Below are 18,335 nucleotides of genomic sequence, written 5' to 3'. Positions count from 1 at the left end.
GGGGTGATGGATACTGGCTGGTCCAGCTCCTGTGGGGTAGTGCATCATGATGGAAGGGGTGATGGATACTGGCTGGGAGGCATGAGCAGGGGTAAAAAGGCTCACCTTGCCCAGGTGAAGGTGTGTGTCACTGAGTAGATCTGGGTGGTGCTTCCCTACCAGGCGGATCATGTCATCATACAACTTGTGCTTTTTGAACATGGTGATGGCAAGGTCAGGTTCCTCCACTGTCACATACAACCTGAGGACAGGGGATGCACCTGGAGCCTCCTACAGCTAGATCCCTGCTGCCACTGCTTCTGGGAGGAGGCCACAAGTCCTCAGCCCCATCCCTTCTCCGCATTGATGCCTCAGCCCCATCCCTTCTCCACACTCACCGTTCAGCCTCTCGGTACTTGCCCTGCTTCTCCATTTCCTGGGCCTGGGTGATGTACAGCACTGACACATCCTCTGGCCGCATGCATTTCATTGCCAGCTGTGAACATGGAACCCAGAGGTTCAGGCGCCAGGCCACACATGGAAACTCTGAGTCCGCCCAACAATCACTGGCATTTAGTTACTGCCACTCTCAGTCCAGGCAATGTCATGCCCATCAGGAGCCCATGAAGAGCTCCATTCTGCCAAGGCCTGAGAGATGGATATGCAGCACACGCTGCATTACCACACCTCTGCTTACTCTACTGAGGTCTGCAGTGTAGGGGAGATGACAGCGCTATCAAGGGACCAGGGGCTTTGGAATGGTAGTTCAGAATGCCTGGCTCCCTGGTCCACAAGCTGAAGTGCGGGCTAAGGGACAGGATCCAAACTGTCAAGGCTGTATTTTAGTACTTTCTTAGCTTTCAGGGAACTAGTAAAGGAGGGGTATTGGAGATCAAGGAGTGAGGCAACATGGTGACCACTAACGCAGAGTTCTTTCTTCATGGACACTGCTCATTCATTACCTTGTGGGCTTGCTCCCAGCGGCCAGCCTGGGTGTACATGTCTATAGCATCTTTGGTCCGGTCTCCTTTGGTGTAGAGCTCCTCAGCAATCTGAAATTGCAAAGATGTCAACAGGGGTGTTGGAGAGCCTGTAGTGATACTGCAGGAAAGATGAGTACAAGAAAATGTGTCTCTAGGAGAAACACTAGATCAAAGCAGTGTGTGTGTGTGTGTGTGTGTGTGTGTGTGTGTGTGTGTGTGTGTTGCACGTATGTGTGGTGTATGCACATGTGTTAGGCACACACATAAACACAGGAGCAAGAGCACAGAGTGTTAATTCTATTGCCCTCTGCCTTGTTTCTTTGAGGCAGGTTGGTCTCTGAAGCTGGAGCATGTGTCTTTTAGCTAGGCTGGTGGCCAGCAAGCCCTAGTAGGGCTTCACCCCCACAGCTCTGGGGCTACAGGCATGTGTGAGACCACGTAGGTTCTCCCAGTTGCACACAAGTGTTCTCAACTGCTGAGCCACCTATTCAGGTGGAACTTAAAGGGCCTCACATTTCTGCCACATAGAGCGATCTACACTAGCTATGCTAGAGTCAGTCATGAAGAATCATGAGCTGGCACAGGAAAGGGAGCTAGAGATCATATTTGTGCCATGCTGGGATGATGGTAGGGACGTGATGGCTGCGCTCCAGCAGGAAGAGCTTGGTGAGCTGCCCCATATCTTGTTCTAGGGGACGTCCTTACTGCCCTGCACTGCACTGCTTCAGAGCTGCAGAAACGGGATTTCTCCTCACCTCATATTCCTGCAGAGATGCATAGTGCTGGGCCACACGAGGATAGTATTTAGACGCAGTGTTTCGGTCCTGGAGATCTAATATATAAATTGCCTTCTTCCACTGACGGGCACCCAGAGCAGCTTCAATTGCTTTAATGGAGCACCTGGCATAGTCAGGGAAGACATTAATATGTATGAGGAGAGAGGAGGATGGAAGAATAGAGACCCCAAGCACATCCTAACCTACATTCTGAGATCTCTTCCTTTAGGCCGTGCCGTCCTCCTTCGCCCAGTTTCTCACGTCATGCCCAGATCCCTGTGCCCTGTGCCACCATACCTGGCTTCAATGTAGTGATTGATGGCTGCATCCAGCTGCTTCTGCTGCACCAGGTAGTCCCCCCAGGCCTCCTCCAGCCTCACAACCTCCACGGGGAAAGCCAGTCGTGCCAGCTCAACCGCTACCAGGGACAGAAGAGGCACTTGGCTCAGAATCCCGGGGATGGACCCAGGGAAACAGAACAGGGAGATGAAGTATGGACGGATGGGTGACAAGTGGAGGAATGTAGAGGGAAGAAAGCCAGTCAGCTTGAAGAGATGTCCCCAAGGAGATGCTGGGATACGGGGTGGGCAGGAGTGCACAGTGGTAAAGACAGCTGATGAGCAGCTAGTACCTTTCATGAATGCATTGCCTTTACAGTAGCACTCAAGGGCCCGCTGTGGGTTTCGAATCTTCTCAAAGAGATCACCGGCCTGCCAACACATGACTACAATGAAACTCTGAACACAGAGTCAGGAATCAGCTCCCCGATGAAGGAATGCTGGCAGTCAGGGAGAGTTATGGACCCCTAGGTCTCCTTGGGTAGATAATGACTGGGAAGAGGTAGCCCACATACCCTTTCGTAGAGCTCCCCCTTGATGAGGGCCATGGTGATGTGTTCTACCAGCTCCGTGTTGGCCAGCAGCTCCTCGCGGGTCAGCACTAGCCGCGCAGCTTTGGCAGGGAGCCCAGCCTTGAGGTAGAGGCTGATGGCTGCCAGCCCATCCCCTTGACTCTCCTGCAGTTCACCTGCTCGCTCCTCTTGTTGTGTGTCCATTAACCATTGATAGTAATCCCTGCGCAGCTTCTCCAGGGCTGGGTGTCCCTGGACATCACAGAGGGAGCTAGGGATTCCATGTCTCTTCTGCTCCTCTTCTGGGTCAGTGTGGCTCCTCCCATTCCACCAATATGTTAATCCCTCACCTTATCAGCCAGCCCCAACCCCATTCCAGATCCTATGGCTTCCTTAGAAAGACAGCTAAAATTGGTGATGCCAAGTCGTGAACAATCATGCAGAGAAGACAGAACAATACCTTGGCCTCGGCCACAGCGATACACTCATCCCAGCGGTGTAGCTCCTGGTACATGTCCATGGCCTCCTCCACTGCATTCTAAGGGTTAAGAGCATTCACACAAAAGACAGAGGACCCCGGGAAGGCAGACCATCAATACGTCCTGCTCAGACTGTCTAAGATACCAGGTATGAACATGCTGTTTGTGAGTGCATCGAAACTGAACTGAGTGCTTTGCACATATTAAGCCCAAGATCAACCACTGAGCTATGCACCTGACTCAGTGATAAATTTATTATAGACTACTGGGCTCCTTGTTTGCACAGGTACTCAGAGCAATTTATCTTAATGAAGGCTCCTCAGACTATGTGTTTTGGGTGCCACAAAAATTTGGATCTACCTTGTGCATAAAATTGCAAAGACCAATAAACAAACAAACAAATAAATAAATGAAATAAAAGGTTGCAAAGACACGTTCTGGAGTAGAGAGGAGCTAAGATACTTTTTGAAAGGAAGAAGAAATTAAAACCAAAGAAGGATGTTTGCCTAGATAGAGACTAACAGAGGAGGCTGGGCGGTGGTGGCGCACACACCTCTAATCCCAGCACTTGAGAGGCAGAAGCAGGTGGACCTCTGAGTTTGAGGCCAGCCTGATCTATAGAGCGAGTTCCAGGACAGGCTCCAAAGCTACATAGAGAAACCTTGTCTCAAAAAAAAAAAAAAAAAAAAAAAGACGAACAGAGAAGAAACTGAAAAACCTAAAGAAAGGTTTAATGAACTCTCTAAACCTAAAAGTTCTCTCCCAACTTTTGGAAGTCTTGGTCTTTCATCCTTTTTCCCCTCCCAAATCCCCTCTTCCATCCTGCTCCTCATCTCCCCTTACCTGTTCCAAGAAGATCATCTCTGCCAGTTTGTAGTTCTTTTCCAGCATGGCCAGTCGTGCTCGGACCTGATAGAAGTCAGTTCCTTCTCCACCCTACAGGGAAAAGGAGGTTTGGTCATTCGGCGCAGGTGGACACAGGGAGGCCAGGAGGACATGGGGGCTAACAGACTTGAGAAGCTAAAGATCTTTCAGGGACTTAGCAGCCTGAGGTTTCACAGGCAATTCCAAAGTGGGTAGGGTGGAAGCTAGAGAGGCTGGGAGAGTAGGAATCAGGAAGAAAACTAACAGAAACTCCAGCTTGGGAGACTGAATGAAGCAAGAGGACAATACTTGCATATTCCCTGGACACCTGATCTGCAATCTCATTGGTCTCATGCAGGAATCGAGCTTTTGCCACATGACCCAAAGCAGAAAAGCACCTGCAGCACAGAAGCAATAATACCAACGTTACATTAGTACAGGGCTGTCATTCAGTCAGCACAGAGGCAATAATACCAACGTTACATTAGTACAGGGCTGTCATTCAGTCAGCACAGAAGCAATAATACCACGTTACATTAGTACAGGGCTGTCATTCAGTCACTGGTTCAACAAACAGGTAGTGGCATCTAGTGTGCGCCGACACTGCTGACTGTCACAGAAAGCCCACAGAGGCACAGGAAGGTAAAAGCCTTGCTCTCGGGAAGGAATGAAGAATAAAATGAGTAGCTGCCACAGGGGCCGAGACCACTGAAACTGGCTGGGACCGGAACACAAGAAGCAGCTAGTCACTGGCCAGGCAAAAATATGCTCACTGCTAAAACAAGTCTGTTAAGGGGGAGAACCAAGGGTTTTCTCGTTGGATTCCAGGCTTGCCCTGTAAGAGGGAATTCACATCTGGTGCTGTAAAACTGGCCCAGAGTCTGTGATCGAGAAGTCACAGGCCCTAGCTGGGAAGTGACTGCTGTTACTTTTTGCTAAATGCACATGATGTGCTCACCAGACTGCCTTCCAAATAATTACATTTATGCCCTCGATCAGTGCTGCGGTCAGCATTGGTCAGAGGAGCTTCTTCGTGTAGTGGCAGATGTAACTGCAGGGACATAACTGGTCAGAGTAATGAGGGTGGGGGACTGTTGAATGCTCAGCCTAAAATGGCACATATGTATCAAAGTTCAGGGGACATCATGGAAGAGGGAATGGGAAGAATGTAAGAGTTGGAAGAAAGGGAGGATGTTGTCTTCCAGGTATGACATGGCTCTGCCATGTGGGGACTGACATAGCCTGTTATGGGGATGGAGACACTCAAGAGGCCCCAGCCCTCCCTCAGGATCGAAGGGCAGTTAATGGTTGGTGGGGGAGGGAAAGACACTTCTTTAGTGGTGTGGCTACTGGTAAGGTGCCCACACTTCTATAAGTAACCCCTCACCCACCCATGCTCCTGTAAGCAACCCCCACCCACACCCCTCTAAACAACCCCTCACCCATACCCCTGTAAGCAACTCCTCACTCACACCCCTGTAAGCAACCCCTTACCCACCCATGCTCCTGTAAGCAACTCTAAAAGAAACTCATGGAATCATTAAAAGCCAAAGGTAGCAGAGGGGCTGGCTGGGAAGAAGGGGATCAGAGGCAGTGAGAGGGGACGGGAGAGGGCAATGGGGTGAATATGGTAAAAATGAATTACACACCATAAGGAAACCCATTAGTGTATATGCTTAATCTATGCCAATAGAAAAAAAGTTAAGGGAGTTAGTCATGACAAGACATGGCAGAGCGGATGGCTGTGCAACACATGCCCAGCAAGGATGAGGAGGGCATGCTCAGAGCCAAGGGGTACGATGTGGCTAGAAACTCCTGGACGAGCAGATAACTGGCCTAAGAAAAAAGCAGAGGCAAATACTTGCACCCCTGGCCACAGCAAGCATTCTAGGTTTTATATGGAATATAAGAGTAAACTACGGGAAAATTCTAGGCAAAAACAGTTATACAACACAGCGGGTTTATGGTGGTTGTTTTATGTACAGGGTCTCATGTAGCCCATGCTGGTCATGAACTCGTTATATAGTCAAGGAGTTTCTGATCCTCCTGCCTCCACTTCCCAAATGCTGAAATTATAGGCATGTGCTATAAAACCTTGCACATGTGGTGCTGGGGATCAAAGCCAGGCGTCACGTGTGCTAGGCAAGCCCCAGGCCTCTAATTGATAGTCTTTTTTTAAAAAAATAATATTTATTTATTATGTATACAGTATTTTGCCTGCATGTATGCCTGCATGCCAGAAAAGGGCACCAGATCTCATTACAGATGGTTGTGAGCCACCATGTGGTTGCTGGGAATTGAACTCAGGACCTCTGGAAAAGCAGCCAGTGCTCTTAACCACTGAGCCATCTCTCCAGCCTCTAATTGATTGTCTTAAAAATTATTTTAGTTATTGTTTGTGTGTATGTATTACATGTGTGTGAATGCAGACATGCCTGTGTTATGCTGTGCATGTGGAGTTGATTCTCTCCATCTACTGTAGGTTCTGGGGATTGAACGCTCATCAGTAGTAGGCTTATGCAGCAAGACCTTTTAACCACTGAGCCATCTTGCTGGTCCTATATTGATGGTTTAAAAAATATTCATTTTATGTGTATGGGCATTTTGTCTGCATATATGTCTATGTTCCATGTGGTCTGTACACCACATGCATGCCTGGTTTTCCCCAAGGCCAGAAGAGGGCATTGGATCACATGGACTGGAGTTACAGAAGACTATAAGTTTCTAGGTGAGTCCTGGGAATCAAATCCTGGACCTCTGGAAGAGCAACCAGTGCTCTTAACTGATGAGCCATCTCTCTAGCCCCTTAGTTAAAAAAAAAAAAAGTAGGTCAAATGTCATGACACAGGTTTTTAATCTAAGCACTGGGGAATCTGAGCAGATCACTGAGTTTGAGGTCAACTTGGTCTACACTGTGGGTCCCCACTGTGTGATGGACAGATTTTGAAGGACAAGGCTAACATCAGTAAGGCTAAGGAAGAGGCTTTTGTACGACTGAGGGTGGGAGATGCTGGTGGTCTGCACTGGTGGTTGTATGGCCAAGCCAGATATCAGACTTGGAATATGTGTGAAGACTAAGACCTAGGCTGGGATGTAGCTCAGTTGGTTGAGCACTCTGGTGTTCACTAAGCTCTGGGTTTGATCCCCACCACTGAATAAACTAGGCGAGGCAGTGCAAGCCTGCAATCTCAGCACAGAGAGGAAGAGGCAGGAGGATCAGAACTCCAAGGTCACTCTTGACTATATCTGAAATTTGAGGCCAGCATGGGCTACACAAGACTTTGCTTAAAAACAAAATCTGAAAAAACAAGACAAAAAACAAGACTGGGGCTGGAACGACAGTTTAGCAATTAAGAGCATTTGTTGCTCTTGTAGAGGACTAGAGTTTGGTTCCCAGCACCTACAAGGTGGCTCGCAACCATCTGTAACTCCAGTTTCAGGGGATCTGATGCCCTCTTCTGACCTCCATGGGTGCCAGGCATACATAGGTACCTATGTAAAGCAAAACAGTCATACATGTAAAAATAAAATACACCTTAAAAGGTAAAAAGTAGACAAATAGATAGAGAGAAAGAGGGAGGGAAGGGGGGAGAGGGGGGAGAGGGAGCGAAGAGGGGAGAGAGAGAGAGAGAGAGAGAGAGAGAGAGCGAGCGCTAAATAGACAGACAGACAGACAGACAGACAAGGTAGGACTTGCAGCAGTTTACATGGGGTCGAGGGAGGAGGAGTGTATATGAAAAAGCTCAAACTGTTTCTGGGAAGCAGCTGACATTACTGAGCCCTTACATCTAAGTCTTTTGCAGATTTTCTTGTTCTTCACCACCATTACCTTCAGCACTCTCCTTTCTAATACTGTGTGGTAAATGCTGTCATCATTGCCCCCAGTTTATATGAAGAAAACCAAATCCCAGGGTTGGAAAGGATGAATGACCTAAGTGTATACAAGATGAAAAGTTGAACCAACGTTTGATCAAGGAATCTGAGGTCCCAAATGTGTTCATTACCTCTGTGCCACACCCAGGAAAGACACAGAGGTACGTTTAAAATGCTTGGACAGGCTGCAGAGATGGCTTAGTGGTTAAGAGTGTGTACTGCTCTTGCAGAGGACCTGAGTTCAATTCCCAGTACCTACATATGAAGGCTCACAACTGCCTGAAGCTCTCGCTCCAGGGGAATCCTACACCTCTGGCCTCTGCAGGGACCATCATTCATGTGGCCATACCCACACATGGACCCTCACACAGACACATGTGGCAGTGTAGATGAGACTGCCTCCCACAGGCTCAGATGTTTGAAGGTTTGGTCCCCAGGAGGTGGAACTGTTTGGAAAGGATTGGGAGGTGTGGCCTTGTTGGAGAAGGGGTGAGGGTGAGGCTTTGAGGTTTCAAAAGCTTTCTGCCATCTCCAGTGCTGTGTTTGCTGGTTCCAAGATGTGAGCTCTCAGCTGTCCAGGCCGCTATGCCTGCACTGTACCCATCATGGATTCTAACCCCATGGAACTGTAAGCTCATTTCGTGCTGCTTTTATAGGCTGCCTTGGTCACGGTGTTTTGCCACAGTCATAGAAAAGTGACTAAAACACATCCAGCTCAAAGTAACTAAATCTTAAAAACATAAAAACCTTAAATATATAAACAGGAATAATACAAACAAGAAACAACCTGTTAAAGGAGAGCTTTGTAAAGGAGAAGCTAAAACATTAGGGCATATTCATATTAGGGACGGCTCTGCAATCAGGAGTGTGGACTGCTCTTGTGGAGACTGGGGTTTGGTTCCAGCACCTTTATCAAGGTGGCTCAAGACCGCCTGGAACTCCAGCTCCAGGAGGTTCAACACTCTCTTCTGACCTTGGCAGGCACTGGCACTCATGTGCACAAACCCACACATTGACATTCTTACTCACAGAATTTAAAACTATTTTTTAAAAGAGATATTGATCTAGAGTAGGAGGGTGTTTGCAATAAGTGCACTGGGGAGGCTCATACTGTTGGTGGGGAGTGTGGGGAGCAATGCCCACATACAGGACAGAAGCAGCCCATAGGTGACTACCCACGGGCCTCCTAGTTGCCAGCATTCAGTTCCAAGCACTCTCACCTCTCAGCAGTATGGAGCTGCTTTGCCTCCAGGGCCAGTTTGCTCAAGGTTTTCCACATTGCTTCTGTTTCTGGGGTCATCTCCAGGGTCTCCAAGAAGGCTGTTGCCCTGGAGAGGGAGGGAAGAAAGCACAGGAGTGAAGCAGGATCTCAAGGAGCAGAGAGGAACCCTGGTGCTGCTAGGACAGCAGGAGGGGGAAAGAAAGGCTCCTCCCATGATTACAGGGCCCCACTGAGCGGTCACTGCAGGCGTCCCCTATGCCCACATTGGCTCACCACCACACTGGTTGCCAGCAGTCTCTCACCGGGTGTAGTTGCCGTCATCGATGGCTGTTCCAAACTCAATCAGGCCCTCATCCAGGGTGTAGGCCACAGTCGTCACACCCTCGGTCACCATCACCTCTGTCTTCCCTCCACCTCGCTCCAGACCTACAACATCACCCTGCACAGTATACAAAGAGTGGCATCCAGTTCTTCAGTTGTAAACAGACTAAGGGGTGTGTGTGCACGCACAGACTGTGGGTGCTCGTGTGACTGCGTGTGTCCACATGACTGTGCTTGTACATTTGAGCAGGCCAGAAGACACGCTCGGGTGTCATTCCTCAGCTGCTTTCACCCTTTCTTTCTTGAACCAGGATCTCAGGTTGGCCCTGGAATTTACCAAGTAAGGTGGGCTGAGCCCGAGGGGTCTTCCTGTCTCTGCCTCTCCAGTTCTGGGATTTAAGTGTATAATGCTTCACTTTCTTGCTGAATGTTCTGGGGCTCAAACTCAGGTCCCTCTACTGGAACAGCAAGCACTTTACCAAATGAGTTATCTTCTCAACTCTTAGACTGATATTCTTTTTAAAGTGTATTATTTTGTCGGGCAGTGGTAGCACACACCTTTAATCCCAGTACTCAAGAGGCAGAGGCAGGTGGATCTCTGTGAGTCTGAGGCCATCCTGGTCTACAAAGTGAGTTCCAGGATAGCCAGGGCTGCACAGAGAAACCCTGTAATATATATCTATATAATTACTTTTTCACATTTATTTATTTAGCATGTGTTTGTCTATTCATGTGGGCTCTGAAGACTGAACTCAGGTCATCAGGCTTGGCAACAAGCACCCTTATCCATGGAACCATTTTCCCAGGCCCCAGACTGAGATATTCTTGAGGGTCCTCCAGTTAAATTACAATTTGAACCCAAACCCAGAACATACTTTTTCTTTTCATGCACTGCTCAGTTCATGTGACAAAAATCACTAAGAATGTTCCCCACCTCTATGCTACCCATCCCTCTTTTAAAAAATTAAAAAAGACATACAAAACAAAACAAATCAGTAAAATGACATTTTTTCGCTGGGCAGTGGTGGTACACACCTTTAATCCCAGGATCTCTGTAAGTTCAAGGCCAGCCTGGGCTACAAGACAGGCTTTCAGGACAGGCTCTAAAGCTACAGAGAAACACTGTCTCGAAAATCCAAAATAAATAAATAAAAAATATATAAAAAAAGAACAGACAGAAGAGAAAAGGCCAAGAAGCTAAAATCTGAGCAGCGGGAAAGGGGGTGCTACTCTGAAGGCAAACACATGAATCCGAAAATGAGCCTTGGGCCCTTCAGCACGTGGATGGGCTGAGTCAGAGTCTCTGAGTAAACTCCCCCCCATTCTGTAGCAAAGGGCACCAAAGCAAGTGGAGCACAGCCTTAACATGGATTCTGACTGCTACAGAAGCAAACAACCATCTCAGCAGGAAAACAAGTAGAGACTGCCTTCAAAGTGACATGTGGGTGTATGTGTGCAAGCACACGCAATATAACACAACCAGTATGAAAGAATAAATTGTAATTATAAACAATAATTTTAGGTCTTTAAGCATTTTAGATATTAAAAATAGCAGTTATAGATAATGCTTTTTAATAAAATTAAATATTACATATTTGAAGATAAAGATGACATGGAAAATTAACTAAGGAAAGACTGGAGTGGCTGGGCACACTGGAAAGAGAATCAAATCAAATCTTATCGGAGTGAAGCCTGTGACATTGAACAAGGACAAGTTCCTCTTGTGGCATAAGCAGCAGACAAGGAAAAGAGTGAGCCAGTGAGCTGAGGATGGGTCTGAAGATGTCATCTAGAATGTTCATGGAGCAGGAGACACAGAAGAAGCTGGAAAGGCAAACAAGACGGAACAAGAAACGAAGCATATACTGAGTTAGAATTCCCGGGAGAATGGCAACAGCATTCCGAGAGAGTGGCTGAGAAGTTCCCAAGACTGAGCGCGATATGTGTGTTTGGAACTACATGAAACACAACATATGCTGCGTGGGATATCATTTAAATTCATGTAAAAAGGCCGGGGTACAGCTCAGACTAGAGAATTCACTTCTAATGCACAGGTTCAGTCACTAGCCATCCACGGCAAAAACAACCCCCAAACCCTCTAACCCGATGGGTGGCCTGTGACTACGGTCCCTGCCTCTAAAAAGGCAGGGCAGGAAGACAGCCTGAATCCCGAAATTTGAGGCCAGTCTGTGCTATATGGCAAGACCCCTTCATGAGGAAAAATACTATGTACAATAATTGTAGTCAAGTGTCAAAACATCCAAAAAAAAAAAAAAGTAGGTTTTAGGAGCAACCAAAGGGGCTAGAGTGGACAGCTCAGAGATTAAGAACACTGACTGTTATGGCAGAGGGACCGAGCTTGGTTCCCAGCACCCAAGATAGGCACTCACAGCAAGTGGCCTGTAACTCCAGCTCTGAGGGATCTGGTGCCCTCTTCTGGCCTCAGAGGCACTGCACACATGTGTACAACATGCAAGTTATCTATTGGGGTAACATGTTACAAAAAGCTAAGAAAAGTTAGCTGTCAGTCTGGAGTTGGGTACTGAGTCCCAAAGTGTTTTTAGAACAAAAGCTAAACAAAGCTACTTTCATATTATCAAAACCTGAGAGAGTATAATCTTCCACTAAAGAGACCCTCACCAAAGGGATTTCTAAGTGATATTCTCCAGGCAGAAAAATAATTCCTGACGGGAGACCAACACTGCAAGAAGAAAAAGTAGGAAGAAATGTGCTGGTGGGAAATCTAAGTTCTGTCCATACAAGGTAATAACATCATAAATCACGTGCGGTGGCCAGTGCTTGTGATACCAGCGCTCAGGGAAGTCAGCCTGGGTTACAAGTTCCAGTTCCAGGTCATTCAGGGAGGAAGGAGAGGAGAGAAAGAACAAGAAATTGAATATGAATGACGCCCATTTTGGAAGTTAAAAAAAAAATCTTAATAGCAAGGCATGATGGCCTAGGTCGGTAATGCCAGCACTCAGGCACTTAGGAGGTAAAGGCAGGGGAAGGGGAGGAGGGGAGGGAGTAGGAACTGGGATTGGCATATAAAATGAAAAAAGATAGTTTGTTTCCTTTCTTAAATAAATAAATAAATATTTTCTAAAACAAAAAACAAAAAACAAAAAACAACAACCCAAAAACCAAACCAAAATAAAACAACAACAAAAACAAAAACCCCCACACACAAAAAAAGAAAAACACAACAAAATAAAAAATCATCAAAACTAAAGAAAACCCTTTACTACTGGAAGCACAGTGGTAAATACTTGTGCAGTGTGCTTGAAGCCCGGGTTTGATTCCAGTGCAGCAGCAGCAGCAGCAGCAGCAACAATGAAAATTAGCACTAAGAACTAGAGAGAAGGTTCGACAGGTAGAGGCGCCTATTGGCCTGCATTCACTACCAGGACCTGCATGGTGGGAAGAGCAGACTCCCACAAGTTGTCCTCTGGCTTCCATAGATGCATACACAAATACACAAAATAAATAAATGTAATTTAAAAATTTAAAGGTTAGAATGAAAATACTGTTCAACAAAGAAAAAAGAGAGGTAACCAAAGTCAAAGCCTTGCAAGGTCCTATATTATTTGTGGGGAGAGAAAGTTACATGGTAGCTAACTTGAACCTTCAAGGGCCTGCATATGTGTGTGGTATGTGTGTGGTGTGTGTATATGGTGTGGTGTGTGTGTGTGTGTGTGTGTGTGTGTGTATGTGCACGTGCTATGTGTGTGGTGTGTGTGTGGAGGATGTGTGTGTAGTGTGTGTGTGGTGTTGTGATGGGACAGTAAAGAATGTTTGATGTGAAATTTGAAAAAGGAGGGATTTTGAATGGCCAAGAACAAGGACAAGTATGATGGCATGGAACCATCCCTCCTACTGGGGTCTATGTTCTAGACTACAAAGAATGCCATATGGTGACTTCATATAGTCCCAGGGCCACTGGAATGTGGCCTCATCTCTAGGAATGCAATACAAGGTCAGGAAACGCAAGCAAGGATAATTCTGGAGGCCAGGCCAGTATGGGGAGGGGGGTGAACGTTTCGCTTGCCAGTTTTATCACAGCGATTGTGGGTGGTGGGTAGAGAACACCACACGGTCTCACATACTTCTCCTTGGAGCGCTAGTGAGTTAGAGCGACACATCTGGGCCTCCTGGTACCAACATACCCTGATAGAGGACATGGTGACTCTCTCAGGTGCCTCAATGTTGTACCACACACATAAGCTGTTTCGGTTCTGGGCTACCAGCACATCACTCCCGGGAACCCACTGCACGTAGGAGCAGAAGTTGAGGATCATTGTCTTGGAGCAGCTTTCAATATCATATAGATGCAGCTGGAGGAGGAGACAGCACAGTTAGGAGGGCGTATGGTGATGTCATTTAGTTCTGCCCATTTTCCCCACGGTAAAATGACCCACCAGTCAGTTATGTGTTGAGTTGCCAGCCCTTGGAGTTTGTGCTAAGTTGGTATATCCTGACTGGTCGAGTATGAGATGACCAAACAAGTTACAACCTAATTCAAGGTATGGTAAGGTAAAGGTCAGACTATAGAGTATAGGTTCTTAGAGTAACCCTGGGCCAGATTAACAGGTAAGGCTACCAAACAAAACTAAGTGAGCTGACAGTCTGCAGTGTGTGTGGCTCTCACTGGAATGAAGCATCACAAGAAAAATGAACTTTTGGTGATGCCACACTGACAAGAGACTGCGTAAGTGCTAGGAAGGGCTGCTGGAGTCAGTGTCCATGCCTTCAGCTAAGTGTGGCTGAAGCACACTGCGGCAGTGGGACTGGGCAAAGGGCAGCTGGACCTGAGGAGGGGAAGCAGTTTCACGAGGACACAGCCTGTAAACAGTCTGTCAGGGTACCTAGCACAGCTTCTGACAGGGTATAGACTATCCTTGGTCCACTTTGCTATGCTAATGGCATATGGAACCAAGAACTTATGTCCTGCATTGCCCCCATAGTCCCTGGTAACAGCTTGTGGACCAGCCCAGGCCTAAAACCCTAGTAACCCCTCTCACGCGAAGTTTCCGATCCCTGAAGAGAAGCTTGTGCCCAGTCTCATTAAGTTCCAGCCAATCCACACGGCTCTCATGACTGATAGTACCAATGTTGTAGCCGCCAATCAGATCCACTGCAAAGAAGACATGGTAAGAAGAGCGAACCCCTCCATGAAGAGGGCTGCAGTTGGTCTCTAGAAGGCTGGTTTGATAATCATGTTGGGATTTAAGAATATTTTATCAGTTCAGGGATATCAATGGGGACCACAAATGACCAATATTGCACAATTTTTCTAAGATGCTTAAAAAACTGGGTCTTAGCCAGGTGGTGGTGGCGCACGCCTTTAATCCCAGCACTTGGGAGGCAGAGGCAGGTGGATCTTTGTGAGTTCGAGGCCAGCCTGGTCTACAAGAGCTAGTTCCAGGACAGGCTCCAAAGCCACAGAGAAACCCTGTCTCGAAAAAAAAAATACAAAAAAAACCCTGGGTCTTGCCAAGTGTGGTGGCGCCTACTTTTAATCCCAGCACACAGGAGGCAGAGGCAGGTGGGTCTCTGTGAATTTGAGGCCAGTCTGGTTTACCGAGAGAGTTCCAGGACAGTCAGGAACAGCTAAGGCTACACAGAGAAATACTGTCAATAAACTTGTCTAGAATTATAAATGTTTTACTTGGCTTTATAGGCAACTAGATAGAGGATCCCATGGAGAAATGGTGATACATGCTATAACCCAGCCCTCAGAAATCTGAGGCAGACAAGCCCTTCTATGTAGGCCAGCTCCAGCTGCCTCGTTTGACTCTGTCTTGAAAAGACAGTGAAAGAGGGTGACCGTGTTACTAAGTACCAGAGAGAGTTGATAAGTGAAGTGACCTGGTGATGTCACCCTGGCTGCGAGGAGTCACTAGAGCAATGGATGCACAAGTGAGACAATGGAGAAGGAAGCCTCTGAGGAGAGCTAGGCTCAGTGAAGCTCAGTGGCTCACACCCAGAGCTCAAGCACAAGGCAAAAAGGCTGAGGCAGGAGGATGCCCAATGGGACCAGCTGGCACACAGACTGGTAACCTGGAGACATAGAAATTATGACAGTAGACATGGTGACTCATCCCTAAAATCCCAGTACCAAGGGGTCTGAGACAAGAGGCCCAGGAATTCAAAGCCTGTCAGGGCAACGTGAGACCCTGCCTCCAAACACTGAAAAACAAAACAGCAACCAAAGCCAAACCAAACCAAGTCATGTTAGAGCTTCCAGGACCCCATAGGGACCCTGAAATTATATATATAATTTGATATATATGCATTTTCTTGGGAAATGTCTATAATTTTCATTACATTAAAAGGGACCGGTGACTCAGAGGACCGATTATCATTTTACATATATTGAAATGAACCCTGCGGCCCAAGCAAATGGACGGGTCTGAGGTCTCAGAGTTATCACCACCACGAGAATTAGGCCTCCTGGCCTACATATCATTCCCACTGCAGATACCTGCATTTCTGAGCTCAGATGTGAAATGTAATATTCATGAAATAGGAAACTATCTTAAGAAGAGGCCCATATGTATACGAAAGCTTGATTTATGACAGGGATGGTATAACAAATTAGTGGGCTTTCAGTAAATGGTTAAACAGATGGAAAAAATAAAGTTAAAACCCTACCCACATCACATACAAAAATAAATTCCAGATGGAAAGCAAAACTTAAGAATGTTAAAATATAGGAGGGAATATGGGGAAAAGTTTTTAAATGAGACCTCAAAAATCAGCAATTTTTATTACTATCATTTTGGCAGCACTGGTGATTGAACACAGGGCTCCCATGCACTTCACCACTGAACTATATCCCTAGACTCAATTTTTTAAACTAAGAATTAGTTAATTACATGTTTAGCTCTTTGTTTCTGTTTTGCAGGAGCGCAGGTGGGAGTCAGAAGACAGCTTGCAGGAGTCGGTCCTCTCCTGAGGGACTCAGCCTGAGACATCAGGCTTGGACCGGTGTCTTTAGAGGCTGAGTCATCCCACTGGCCCTTCAATTAATATTTAAAGGTGTGTGCTACAGGGCCCGAGTCTGATCCTTTAGACCCACACAGTGGAAAGGAGGGATCTACCGCCTCAGTGTGTCTTTTTTTTTTTTCCAAGACAGAGTTTCTCTGTGTACCTTTGGAGCCTATCCTGGAACTCGCTCTGTAGACCAGGATGGTCTTGAGATCCACCTGCCTCTGCCTCCTGAGTGCTGGGATTAAAGGAGTGCGCCACCACTGCCCGGCTTCTCAGGTTGTCCTTTGGCTTCTACTTGAGTGCCATGGCATACATGCTTCCCCCAACTGGTTCCATTACATAAATAACTATAATAAAATTTTAAATGTCTCAATACTAAAGATACCTAAAAGAGTCACACATACAGAAAAAAAAATCTACAATGTAAGTAACCATCAGAGGTTATATACGTAAGAATTTCACATCTCTAACAAAGAGACCACTTGACTTTCACAATGCATAAGGGATGAGAAATTGGAAGTCACAGAAGAGAAATCCAAGTGATCAATAAGTAAATGAAATGGCATTGCACACACACCGTGCATTTCAAGTCCTGGAGAGGATGTGGAAAAATAGGAACTCTGACTGGAGAGGAACAGACATTGATCGTCCTCTTTGGAGAGCAATGGGAGATTCTTAGTGAGGCTGAAGGCACAGCTGCTCCTCTATGATTCAGCAATTCTGCTCTAAGCGTGGACCTCGGCAAGTAGCAGTAATGTGATTAAAACCACACCAAACAACAACCCCCCCAAACAATTAGGGGTTGAAGAAATGGCTCAGTGGTTAAAAGTACTGACTGTTCTTCCAGAGGACCCAGGTTCAATCCCCAGCACCTACATGGCAGCTCACACCCACCAAGTTCCAGGGATCCCAATGCCCTCTTTTGGCCTCCAATGGCATAAGGCATGCACATGGCACACAGACCTACATGTAGGCGAAATATCCATACAACTAAAATAAATAAACCTTTAAAAAATTAATATTCAGCAGGCTGTGGCAGCACACACCTTTCGTCCCAGCACATGGGAGGCAGAGGCAGGTGGATCTCTCTGATTTCGAGGCCAGTCTGGTCTACAGAGTGAGTTCCAGGTCAGCCTGGGTTAAATAGAGAAACCCTGTCTCAAATAAAATAAAATAAAACCAAACAATGAAAAAAACCAAAACAAACAAGCAAACAAACAAGCAAGCAAGCAAGCAAACAAAAAACCCTCTCTCTAAATGCCCATGAGTGTAACATGAGGGGCTGGCTTGTTGGGGTTTCTGTCCTGCCCAGTACCCCACAGCCAGCAATTCCCAAAGAAAATAGCACAGAGTCTACACTAGGTTATAAACTGATTGGCCCATTAGGTCAGGCTACTTATTAGTTCTTATGACTTATCTTAACCCATTATTCTAATCTATGTTAGCCACACGGCTCAGTACCTTTCTCAGCTGGGCAAGTTACATGCTGCCTCTTCGGTGGTCTGCGCAGGAGTGGCGGAGGGACTTCCTCCTTCCTGGAATACTCCTGTTCTCATCGCCCCGCCTCTACTTCCTGTCTGGTTGATCTGCCTATACTTCCTGCCTGGCCAATCAGCGTTTTATTAAAATACATGATTGACAGAATACAGATAATTCTCCCGCACCACATGAATAAGAGATGAGGTAAAAAACTAAATGGTAAATGCAACAAAACGTTAAGATTTAACAGAGCTAGGCATGGGTAAGCAAGTATTAACAATATGTCATGCCTATCAGCAGCTGGAATTTATTAACGATTATGTGGCAGGGAAGGATCTGAGTGCTTTATCTGACATCTTCGTTCACTCTGTGGGTGAAGACACTAAGAAAGACGAAGTAACTTTGGTAAGCTCACAGAGCAGTAAGTACGAACAGGGTAGCTGACACCAGCCCCATCCTTACAGACACACTATGTGGCATGCTCGTCTCTCTACCTTCTGCACGATCCTAAGCTAGCCT

The 18,335-nt window shown here is 46.7% G+C and overlaps 1 protein-coding gene across 1 annotated transcript in view; it reads right to left on the bottom strand.

Moving 5' to 3' along the window:
- Nucleotides 1-18,335, bottom strand: part of Ift172 (intraflagellar transport 172) — a 40,848-nt gene that overhangs the window by 10,836 nt on the left and 11,677 nt on the right. Inside the window, exons 15-28 of the mRNA XM_087907414.1 lie at nucleotides 14,366-14,478; nucleotides 13,511-13,678; nucleotides 9,329-9,465; nucleotides 9,025-9,132; nucleotides 4,245-4,329; nucleotides 3,911-4,003; nucleotides 3,049-3,126; nucleotides 2,592-2,840; nucleotides 2,370-2,448; nucleotides 2,036-2,156; nucleotides 1,718-1,862; nucleotides 942-1,031; nucleotides 378-475; nucleotides 106-241 (exon numbers count right to left, since the gene is read on the bottom strand). Coding sequence (XP_087763540.1) covers nucleotides 106-241; nucleotides 378-475; nucleotides 942-1,031; nucleotides 1,718-1,862; nucleotides 2,036-2,156; nucleotides 2,370-2,448; nucleotides 2,592-2,840; nucleotides 3,049-3,126; nucleotides 3,911-4,003; nucleotides 4,245-4,329; nucleotides 9,025-9,132; nucleotides 9,329-9,465; nucleotides 13,511-13,678; nucleotides 14,366-14,478 — 1,700 coding nt within the window. The remainder of the gene's footprint in view (nucleotides 1-105; nucleotides 242-377; nucleotides 476-941; nucleotides 1,032-1,717; nucleotides 1,863-2,035; nucleotides 2,157-2,369; nucleotides 2,449-2,591; nucleotides 2,841-3,048; nucleotides 3,127-3,910; nucleotides 4,004-4,244; nucleotides 4,330-9,024; nucleotides 9,133-9,328; nucleotides 9,466-13,510; nucleotides 13,679-14,365; nucleotides 14,479-18,335) is intronic.

Source organism: Myodes glareolus, chromosome 6, assembly GCF_982192425.1.
Source record: "Myodes glareolus chromosome 6, mMyoGla1.1, whole genome shotgun sequence".
In the NCBI taxonomy this organism is placed as follows: Eukaryota; Metazoa; Chordata; class Mammalia; order Rodentia; family Cricetidae; genus Myodes; species Myodes glareolus.
This window is presented reverse-complemented; position numbering and strand designations above follow the sequence as displayed.